Source organism: Aquarana catesbeiana, linkage group LG05 (assembly GCF_042186555.1).
Source record: "Aquarana catesbeiana isolate 2022-GZ linkage group LG05, ASM4218655v1, whole genome shotgun sequence".
In the NCBI taxonomy this organism is placed as follows: domain Eukaryota; kingdom Metazoa; phylum Chordata; class Amphibia; order Anura; family Ranidae; genus Aquarana; species Aquarana catesbeiana.
The window spans coordinates 220,517,240-220,529,486 of NC_133328.1; the positions used below are offsets into that span (position 1 = coordinate 220,517,240).

General features: G+C 37.4%; 1 protein-coding gene across 1 annotated transcript in view; it reads right to left on the reverse strand.

The window, feature by feature from the left end:
• Nucleotides 1-12,247, reverse strand: part of ITPRID1 (ITPR interacting domain containing 1) — a 123,414-nt gene that overhangs the window by 55,578 nt on the left and 55,589 nt on the right. The window contains 3 exon segments of the mRNA XM_073630567.1: nt 8,468-8,949; nt 8,952-8,996; nt 10,325-10,527. Of these exon segments, the coding sequence (XP_073486668.1) occupies nt 8,468-8,949; nt 8,952-8,996; nt 10,325-10,527 (730 nt within the window).

The following is a 12,247-nucleotide window of genomic DNA, read 5'->3' on the forward strand; positions in this document are numbered from 1 at the left end:
ATGCCCAAGAAGGTTAAGGCAGTGCTGGAAAATAATGGTGGAAACACAAAATATTGACACTTTGGGCCCAATTTGGATATTTTCACTTAGGGGTGTACTCACTTTTGTTGCCAGCGGTTTAGACATTAATGGCTGCATGTTGAGTTATTTTGAGAGGACAGCAAATTTACACGGTTATACAAGCTGTTCACTCACTACTTTACATTGTAGCAAAGTGTCATTTCTTCAGTGTTGTCACATGAAAATATATAATAAAATATTTACAAAAATGTGAGGGGTGTACTCACTTTTGTGAGATACTGTATATACACACACATACTGTATACATATAAAGTAGAGAATATTATATACATTTTTATTCTATATTCTTCTTACTTCGGAAAAAAAATGCAAATTCTTCCAATGTTTTGCTTTGCAGTTTGTAATCTGTGCTGCTAATCAGCAGGTTGCAATGAATGGAATGGGCGGAATCACAGAATGTGTGTGGATGTTCCACTGCAAGCAAAGCAGGTAAAAGTGTTAATTGGTTGTTTTCAGTGACTTCAACAGTTCTTCACTTTAAAACATAAACTGGTTTTTAATTAGGTCAGGCTTTTTCTTTAAGGGTTGGTATTTTTCTTTCAAGTTTGGTAAATAATGTATACATTGTTCTGATACAATGGAAGAGAAACAAGAATAAGTGTGGTTCCATATTAACAGTGAAATGGCTTAATGATTGAACCCAAATAAAAAATGTAATACACTGAAGCTTACTAGTCCTTGGTGTGGTGTCTGCATTTTTTTCCTTTTGATGTATTTTCTACCGGTAATCCTGCAAATAACACACTGTCCCTGGGTGGCTACATCCCTCCTCTACTGTATCTATGGCGGGAGCCATAGCTATCACCCTAGGCTGCTCTCCTTATATGGGCTACAAACATGTCTATTTCATCATCTCCATTATGTGTGGGGCAGGGTAATTGGTAGTTTACAGATAATAACTGGGAAGAAAGATATGCTTCAGTGCAGCTCACAGAAAGTGACAAGGACGCAACATGTTTGGCAAGATCAACAAATATTTTCTTCATTTGCTGAAAATACTCAGCCTGAAAAAAAAAGAAAATGAATGTAGTCATCACAGCTAAGGACTGTCAGATGCAATATATTACATTTTGCTCCTGGGTTTCGTTATTTTATTTTTTTACCAAGTGGCCTTTAGGCCTGCCATACACGGTTTGAATCGTTAATGGGCTGGCTGAATGTACCAAGTAGATCAATCAACTTGTGTACAACCAACATGCCGTATTCTTTGCGATTATCGCTAGCGCGTAGCAATGATCACTGTCTTCACTCGGGAGAAGACAAGGGTCTGGCAGGAGGGATTCCTGCACCAACACAGTCTGTGTTGATGGGGAATCAAGCAAATTTCTTTCCTGCAACCAGTGGTTGCAGGAAAGAAATTTGCTCCGTGTATGGCCGGCCTTATGCCCCGTACACACGGTCGGAGCGTGTTGTCGGAAATTCCGACCGTGTTTGGGCTCCATCGGACATTTTCCAGCGGATTTTCGGACACACAAAGTTTGAGAGCAGGATATAAAATTTTCTGACAACAAAATCCGTTGTCGGAAATTCCGATCGTGTGTACACAAATCCGACGGACAAAGTGCCACGCATGCTCAGAATAAATAAAGAGATGAAAGCTATTGGCCACTGCACCGTTTATAGTCCCGACGTACGTGTTTTACGTCACCGCGTTCAGAATGATCGGATTTTCCGACAACTTTGTGTGACCGTGTGTATGCAAGACAAGTTTGAGCCAACATCCGTCGGAAAAAATCCTAGGATTTTGTTGTCGGAATGTCCAAACAAAGTCCGACCGTGTGTACGGGGCATAAGTCTCGTGCTCATTTCAGAAAACCCAATGCAATCTATTATGCAAATTCTGACCACATCTTACTTGTTGGAGAACTTATCCAAATCATCCCATTCTTCACAGTTTTCTGTTGCTCATTGAGGATGTCCAACAAAAAGGGTAGAGAGCTGGAAGAAAGCACACTTGGTCTCAACCATAAAAGCTATGGTTGATATTTACACAACAGAGTGCCTCCAGATTTTGGGATGGAATCAGGTTTATATGTTTAATTATGACAGTTTGTAATTCTTTGGAGTAATGATGTGATCATTTGCATGTTCATAGCATCTATTAAGAGTATATGTTAAAAAAAAACCCAAAAAACTGGAAACTGTAGCATTCTGTAAAGGTGCTGCTTGTTTTGCATTGTTTATACACTTGAGTCAGCTGATTATCCAATATAAAGTTGGCTGTTTACTGCCTAGGAATAGCTTAAATTTAAACTGAAGATCAGTAGCCAATAGCCCTAAGGGCAATCTAATAGACAAGCCTAGGTTTACAAAGACAAACCAAGCATCTGCTAAGTGTTGTTTCCATTTGTCACATCTATTATATTTTATGGACTGCGAACTAGTATAAAGTAACTTAAGTAATAAAATATTATGTTTTTTTATTTTTTTTCTAAGGACCTGCCCTTATCATGGATCAAAAATTCAAGCAGACGGTTATGTGTATACTGTATGTACACACATTTTTTTTTAACAATGTGAGAATCAAGTATAGCTTGTGCACTTACAATGATTGCTTCATTTACCTTACCCACTGCCACCAGCAATAAAGATTAAACTAACGGCCTAAACTTTAAAGAGTTTTTATTAATTCTATAACTTCTTATAACTTAACTTATAACTTCTATAAGTTTAATAAATATATATTTATTTTAGTATTAAAAAGCATATGTCAGTATTCCAAACACTTATGCAAAAAGCGAAATAGCCCATGTCTTTAACATTGCAATAAATCATTTTCTAGTCAAAAATCTTAAGTTCTTTAAGGCATAAAGCCCAGTGCTTAATTATGAATATAATAAACAAGTGTTAAGGATCAATGACATTGTGTGTTGTTGTACCAAACTGAATAACTGAACAGCAGCGTTGTGGGAAAAAACTAGGCAAGGGACAGCCATACTAAAAAGATGAGGTCATGGAACATGTGGCGATTTAACATTTATATTTTACACTGTGGAAAATAAGAACAAGAATAATAACAAGAAACGGGATGGTCATCTTGCGTGAGTGAGGTCTCCCCCAAGCAGAGATTTTGATAGGAGACAGACAGTTCCAGATGTACTGGTCAGCCATGGAAACAGGGTGAGAAAATTACATAAAGCTGACTTCTCTTCAAAACCAGAAGATGCTCAGCACCATCAGCTCTGCACTAGCAGAAATCATAGGGACCTTGATATATATACAGTATATGTGTATATATCTTTACGCTCGTGAGAAGTCTTAATAGGCATGATCTGCGTGATCGTGACCAAAAAGTTGTTCTTCTGACATGGAAACAAAGCCAGATGACACATCTATAAGTAAAACACGAAGACCAATGTGCAGAAAACTGGCAGCAGGTGCTCTAAACAATTGAACCCCAAGTGAAATACTTGGCTTTAACATAAGGCAGTTTATTGGCTAAAAGCTCAACAAATTGTCTTATAAGAATGATACATGGATGAGTGTCTACAGGCATCAGTGAAGCATGGTGGAGCTTTCCTGCAGGTTTAGGACTACATTTCTGCAAATAAAATTGGTGTTTTGATCAAACCGATTGCCTCTCACTTCAAAGAAGTACAGACTAATTCTTACTCATCATACAATAACCATCTGTGAGGCATCTGATCAATCTTAACTAAGCTTAACAATCTTAACAGATAAAAACTGATCTGCAATGAAAAGAACAAGAATTTGTGCAACAGATGGTTTGGTCCCCACAGAGCCACGCTCTCATCATCTAGCCTGGGATCACTTACACAGACAGAAGTACAACAGACAAAGTGTGCATGGGAATTATGGCAAGTTCTCTGAAGGTACAATACAAGTACCTTCAGACATTGAATGCAAGTGTACCTACAAAAAATACTGCTGTGTTAAAGTATAGCTCAAGGCAAAACTTTTTTTTTTTTTTTTTAGTTATGATTAGTGTGGAGAGGGATTAGAACACAGTAATAGAGCTAAAGTCTTTCAATGGGCACACTAGTTCAAGTGACTCTGGTGGCAACCAGGGATTCCCACACTTTAGAGGGATTTTCTCTCATTTCCTGATTTAGCTATGGGACATTAAGGGGAAATCTCCCCAAAGCGACACAGGTGGCAAAAAAATAACTGTAAAAAAATTATAAAAATTAAAAGAAAAGAAAGTTCTGCTTTAGTATTATTTTAAAGGTGGTCATATCAAAGATTGATTTATTTTATGCTCTTTTCCATTTACTGCACTTTCTGGGAAGTTTCTAGGAGAAATACAAAACAATAATGGGCACTATGTTTAAAGAATAACCAGTTTTGCCACGTTATTGTTAATCTTAGACACACCATAATGCAAAGGGAAAATTGACAGTTTTGTAACAGAAAAGGGGGGTGAGAGGGAAAGGTTTACTGAAAATTAAAGTACATAAACATTGTTAATGTCTTGAAGACAAGTTTTATGACAGCTGTCCTTTTATTTGCAAGACTAATAAATGTCCAGAGCTTTATTTTTAGCAAGTAAAAAAGAAACTTGCTCAAGAAGTTGTTAAAACCAATGTATTCCACAATAATCAAATTAAAAATGTTCTTTACCTTAACAAATAAAATAGGGCATGGGGAATAATGTTGGGGTGGGGGAGGGGGGGAGATGGGGAGGATTGGGGGTTAAAAGGATTAGATCCACGCCAATAGGTCCATAGTTATTAAGACAAAGCAACCATATCACCATACAATGCTACACACCCTCATTCTCAGTTGTCTGTGCTGTCCCAAGATTTTCTTTTGTATAGTATGTTTTCCTTCTAACACTAGGGTTCATTCATTAAACTATAATAACACTGAAGTGACCTCTAAATATATTGTTATAAATGATAATGGGCTCCATTCACAGAACCAGATCGCTTGTGATATTTAGATGTTTTCCCAAATACCGCATACCGCAGCGGGGTTCCCCACTGACAGTTGAAAGTAAAAGAAAACTATTGCTGGCAATTTAAAAAAATCTGAAAAAAAGGTGTGGGGTCCTCCTCCAAATCCATACCAGGCCCTTTGGGTCTGGTATTGATTTTGAAAGGAACCCCCATGGCAAATAAAAAAAAAGCAGTGGGGTCCCCCCTAAAATCCATACCAGACCCTTATCTGAGCATGCAGCCTGGTCAGGAAAGGGAGGGGATGAGCGAGCCACCCCCCTGCACCAGAGCAGGCCAACTGTCCTCAACATGGGGGAGAGTGCTTTGGGGCAGGGGGGCTCTGCCAAAACACTGCTGCTCCTAGATGCACTGGCAGTGTTGTTTTTTTTTCTACCTCTAAATGCCCCTACCTCTAAACTCCTCTAAACGCCTATGTGTGCACATGGGGGAGATTTATTAAAACTGGCACACAAAGAATCTGGTGAAGCTATGCATAGTAACCAATCAGCTTCTAACTTCAGCTTGTTTAATTAAGCTTTGACAATAAAGCGTAGAAGCTGATTCACGGCTGCATCAGATTCTATGTGCACCAGTTTTAGTAAATCTCTCCTATAAGCTAACAGGCAGGGGTGTTTAGAGGCAGAAAAAAAAGTCAGGCTCTCCTAAATGCACTGTCAAAAACTGTCAATGCTGCTGGTTCCTGCTGTCTAAGAGCTGTTTCCCTAAACTTCCAGTTTTCATAGGTAAAGGTTAAAACTGGACAGTGCAGCCTTGAGACAGTCTGTTAGCTAGTAGAAGCAAAGGGGGAGGAGGGAGGAGCAGGGAAATGCCTTGCCCTCCTGGCTATGGGGCTGTATGTTTCTATTGATGCACACAATGTAGGGAGACACAGCTATAGATCTTGCATGCAAGGGTGGCTCCATAGGACGCTGCAAGAGAAAGGAGCCACCATTAAACAGGAAACCTAGGACAGCAGTCATGGCACAAGCTTAAACTGGACCATAGGCAAGGATTAAAACATAAAGATGGTCATTATTAAATCAGGATCTGAATATAATGAAAAAAACTGAGGGTTTAATATCACTTTAATGCAATTATTGCAATGTAAAAGAAGGACTGGCCATAGAGGGATCACTTTGACGCAGATGTCCAGCAAGAACATCTATTGAAATACATGAAAATTATTATTTTACTTTTTTTATTCCTTGTTTTTCATCTAATGTTGAAAAATACTGAACAACTTGAGAACTAGTGACCACAGGATAATTACATTCAGCATAAATTATAGGAAAAGGTGGCACAAGGGTAGTACAAGAACACAAGTTTCAGGTGAGCCAACTTTTCAAAACCGCGCTCAATATTGCAAGATATTAAATGGGACCGAATCCTAGATACATTGAATATGAAGGAAAAATGGGAGTGGTTTAGGAACATATTAATTAAAGGTATCAACGAGTGTATTCCAATGGGTAATAAATATAGAAGAACAAAGATTAAACCTGGTTGGCTGAACCATAACATAAAGTCATAATAAAGACAAAAAATGGGCTTTGAAAAAATATAAAGCAGAAGGGTCATTGTCAGCATTCCAACACTACAAGGAATGCAACACGAAGCTTAAGAACGCAAGATAGACCACGAGAGACACATAGCGGAGAGAGTAAAAAAAATCCCAAGAAATGTTTTAAATATATCAACAGTAAAAAAGCCAGGTCAGAACACATAGGCCCATAAAGAATGATTAAGGTAATTTGGTTACAGATGACAAAGAGAAGGCAACTGTACTAAATGCTTTTTTCTCCTCAGTTTTACACAGGAAATGGACAGGAAATAAAAGGATGTAACCTTGTGGCTAACTGAAGCTGGTGTTCAGAAAAAAACTAGAAAAACTTAACACAAACAAATCACCAGGACCGGTTGGCTTACACCCAATAGTCCTCAAAGAACTCAGATAGGTTATAGCCAGACCACTATTCTTAATCTTTATGGACAGCATACTGACAGGAATGGTACCAGCTGATTGGCAAAAAGCCCACGTTGTACCAATATTCAAAAAAGGGCAGAGTTATTGTCCTGGAAACTACAGACCTGTCAGTCTAACATCAATAGTTTGTAAACTTTTTGAGGGGAGGATAAGGGACTATATACAAGAACTTGCTGATGAAAACAGTATAATTAGTAGTGATCAGCATGGGTTTACAAAAGGTCGTTCTTGCCAAACCAACCTGTTAATATTCTACAAGGAAGTAAGCTGCCACCTGGACAAAGGTAGGTTTGTGGATGTGGTGTATCTGGATTTTGCAAAAACATTTGATACAGTGCCCCACAAACACTTAGTCTACAAACTAGTCTGTGGGCATGGACCATAGGGTTTGTTCTTGGATAGAAAACTGGCTACAGGAGTGCGTCCAAAGGGTGCTGATAAATAACATGTAGTCAAAAATGGTCTAGAGTGGTAACTGGGGTACCCTGTCCTGGGACCAACTTTGTTTAATTTATTTATAAATGATATAGAGGATGGGATAAGTAGCTCAATACCAGTGTTTGCTAATGACACACAAAGGAGTAGGGCAATAACATCACGGCAGGATACAGGAACCTTACAAGAGGACCTGAATTAATAATGGAGTGGGCAACTAGATGGCAAATGAGGTTTAACATTGAAAAATGTAAAGTAATGCACTTGGGGGTTCAAAAATATAAATGCAAGTTACTCACTAGGGGAAAATCTCTGGGGGAATTCAGGATGAAGAAGGATCTGGGTGTTCCAGTAAAAGATAGACTGAGCAATAGCATACAATGTCAAGCTGCAGCAAGCAAAGCCAGTAGAATATTAGCATGTATTAAAAGGGGGATTTACTCCAGAGATAAAACAATAATTCTGCCACTTTATAAAACTCTGGTTCGGCCACATCTGGAGTATTCTGTCCAGTTCTGGTCACCAATCCTTAGGAAGGATGCACTGGAACTGGAGAGGGTCCAGAGAAGGGAAAAAAATAAATAAGGGGGCTAGAGAACCTCAATTATGAGGAATGATTACAAGCACTAAATGTATTCTCCCTAGAGAAGAGACGCGTCAGGGGAGATATGATAGCAATATACAAATATCTCAATAGTGATTCCAGTGTACTGTAGGTATAGGAAACTATTCAGTCTCTAGGAGAGTAAGAAGACACGGGGATAGGTAATGAGACTGGAAGAGAAGTGGTTTAACCTTAAGCTGCCTAGGGGGGTTTTCGCTGTCAGGGAGGTAAGGGTGTGAAACTCTCTTCCATAATCAGTGGTGTCAACAGGAAGTATTATTCATTTTAAAAGTCTCTTGGACATGAATCTTAGCAAACACGATATACAGGGATATGGGAAATGATTATTGACACAAACACACACCCACACAGGTTTGAACTGGATGGACTATTGTCTTTATTCAACCTTGCCAACTATGTAGCTATGTAACTGTGAAAATGATGAACCACAAAAAGATAACTTACCTCTTCCAATTCAAATGAATCTGGTGGTTGGAGTCTGTTTTGGACAAATGCTTTTCTGAATGGTTTAGAAAGGACTTTAGGGCCTCTCAATGTTCTGATTTTGCCAGCCATTTCACTAAGGTTGTATGGTTTTACAGGTGCAGACAGTGCACTCAAGGCTTCTGGCCTTAAAGGACTAACATTTTCATTGTCTGTGTTTGGGAGTTGTTCTTTTGATAAATCCTCTGCATTTTCCTTATCTGTGCTGTGACTTCTTTTGCTGAAATCATTTACATTTGCTGTATCTTTTAATGGCTCACAATGGTCTTGCTTCTCAGTTGGTCCATCACTAACCATACAAGGGCTTAGATTCTCATCAGCTATTTTCATTTGCCTAGAAAACTTCCAGAGAAGCTGTCGTATTTGCTTTCGCTTTTCCGGGGATAGTGTAGATTTTTTCACATTCTTTTCTTCAACTTTATGAACATCTTTAAGCAAAGATGAAATGCAGTTGTCACTTGATCTAGAACTTCCAGCTGACGGAATCGACCTAGAAAATTTAAATATTGTGTGTTAAAATTAAAATTATTTAAATAGTTGCTTTCTTGCTTAGTATTTTTCTTTAGCCTTAGGTCAGATTGCACAATTCAGTTTCATGTCAATTGGCCATTTTATTGTATATTATGGAAAGCTATTTTGTGACAAACCTAAAGGGCATGTTTAGTCTGTTTAATGATTCTAATATATACATGTAAAAATAACATTATAAATACCATCATCAATAAGTATTCATATTTAAAAAACTTTATTTCTATGTATTGGGCAATTATATATGTCCAATATATGGGGACAGCCATATGGTTGTGTTTTACTACTATTTTTCACAATGCAAGTCAACTGTCTTCTCATTATATCAGTGCTATTTTCTTGGTTTAATGGTAACCTTCATGCTTCGGTACTTCACATCAGTAACCCAGAAGGTGCATAAGCCCAGAACAATTATGCAGATAAATACTTTCCTGAAATGCATACTTGGTGGTGGTCAGTAGCTCAGAGATTATTAAGTAAGGGAACATAATAGCCAGATTGCTATGTTTTTATAAACTATCAAGGAAAAAAGAAGGAAGGCAGAAATGATAGCCCCCATTTTTATTCAATGAAAGTGAATGTTTACTTGAAGTGGGGAGGAGGCAGTCCTACCATAAATGTACTGTTTTTTCCAAGGCAGACATATTTTGATTTAAAGCAGAAACTAACTAAACTAAAAAAAAGATTGTATAGCAGTTTGCATTTTTTTTTGGAAGAAGAAACTTTTAAAACCGTTTTACTTGTCTGCCAGCAAATTTTTGAAACCTCTAATCAAATATATTGTTGAGCTGAAATAATATTTGTAAGCATCTGTTATGTACAATTTTTCTTACTGATACCTCTGCACAATATTCTACTGCTAGGACCTATACTTTGTAAGGTAAGTTTGTATTTATTTATTTTTTTTATCATAATACTGTATATACTGTATAATGGCTTTGTATACTGCTGCATTGGAGTGTATACACTGCAGTGTTAATGTCATTTTGTAAACAGGATTACTAGCCTAAAAATATATATTTTTGGAGTAAAATAGGCATCTATACCATCCATAATTGTATTTTGCAGGATTTGAAAAATGGCTAAATATAAGAAAATATTAGATAACATAGTAGATAAATATAGTACAAGAATGATTTTTTTTATTTTACAAACTGTATATATATATATATATATATATATATATATATATATATATATATATATAAATAGCTAATTTATAAGAAGAGATTTTCAGATCCACATATTTAACTGTAATTATAACAAGTAAATAAATCTTAAACTACAAACCACATAAATTAGGGCTCTCAATTTCCATCCGTCTTTTTTGGGCCTCTAAGAAGACACGGGTGTTAATTCCTTTAGCTTCAGAAGGTGTCATGATAAAGCGGGAGGGAATTTTAGTACAGATGCCAGGTTCATCAATGCCAAATCCCAGATCTATAAGGAGTTCAACTGGGTCAGCTTCACAAAGTTTAAGCATTTCCGAGATACTTTGAAGAAAAAGTAAAAAAAATAAAGTAAAATGTAGATTAGTATACTAAAATACATAAGTATAATACAAACAGCTTTTCTCTGTAGCATCTGCTATGCCAAAAACAAGTTTTGCTGAATTCTATCAATTTGCTGTCAGGGGTATGTAAATGTACGAATATTTTTAGAGTGACAGTTTTATGCAGGGTATACAGTATTTTTGCCTCTCAGAGCACTGGTAAGGTAATTATAACAGAAGCATGTACTGTGTGGAGACCAGATCAATAATTGTCACATCAGAAACATCTGGTGTCTTTTTAGGAGGATGCACTAGATGACCTCTGATTGGAAGTTGCTGGAAAACTATAAGAACATGAATAATAATTTGAGGACCCTAGATATACCTGAGTAAAACACTGTGGCTCCCATTTTGGACAGATCAAGCCTAGGAGCAAAAACTGTCTAGTGACAGCTGTAATGTCTTTGCTAATTGCCCTTGCAAAAATACAGTGCAAATAAGGATAATTTACTTAACAGTTGTCATGATTGGTTTTACATAGGGCTCCCATGGGTCCTATTACCTCAATGTATTTACTACTTTAAACCATTTTAATCTAATGTGAAATTGTACCCTTGATATACTTGTCAGTGCACTTAACTAAATTAAACATTGCATTTCCCACTGTACTTATTCATTTTCAGTCTCTTTCTTAGGCATCAGTGCTAACAAAGTTCTTAGTCCTCCATTTCCCTGTTCATTCTGAATCTGTATATTTCATAGTTCTATGGTCTATCATATATTATTAAGTTGAATTATGGGCATAATCAAATATTACACGTGATACACTCTCTTGCTAGCATTAGCAGTTTTTATTTTTATTACCTGTTAATACTGCCAGTGGACCCATTCATTTTCTACTACCTTTAATAGGGTGACAACACTGTTTGCCATGCAGTGAAAATCTGCAGCAGCACAGTAGTGGACACAGTAGTCTTAAATGAACATGCAGTTTCCTGTTCTGCCACCCCCCACCCCTTCTCTTCAACTTATGGTACGTTATTTTTTTGGGGAGGAGTGGGTACAGGATTTTGACAGGTACCCGCTTCCACTTCTGCTTAGATCACCTAGGTGATCTGAGCGGAGGTTCGCCCTCTCCCTTCCTTCCTACAGCCTCTTGACACATGTTACAGCTACCAGAAAGCTGCAGGATATTCACTAAGCACAGTAAGGCTCACGCATGTGCAGTGGGAAGCCAGAAGGAATCACGGCTGTCTTCCCACACTGAAGTTGCTGGCGTCAGGGACCTGAAGACCGGCAAAGAACCGGCTCAGGTGAGGATGGTGCTGAATCAGGTAAGTGTCCTTTTATTAAAAGTCAGCAGCTACAGTATTTGTAGAGCTGACTTTTAATTTTTTGTTATTACTCTTTAAGTACTTGACAAACAAACAAAGCCTAACTTCAGCTAATCTCCTTTTACACAGTTACAGCAAGGAGTTTGTTTTTCTTTTTAAAAATGTATTAATTTATATGAATATAAGCTGACTTTTATAAGCACCCCCAGTAGTGTTTTATAGTTTGTTCTAACCCCTGTCTTGGTCTACATGTAAATGCGGAGAAACATTATAGATAAAGGCATTTAAAATTAAAAAAAGGAATTCAAATGTTGAATACTGATAGTACTGGTATCAACCACACATACTGTATTTTTGCTGTACTGGCACAGGGCACAACCATAATTA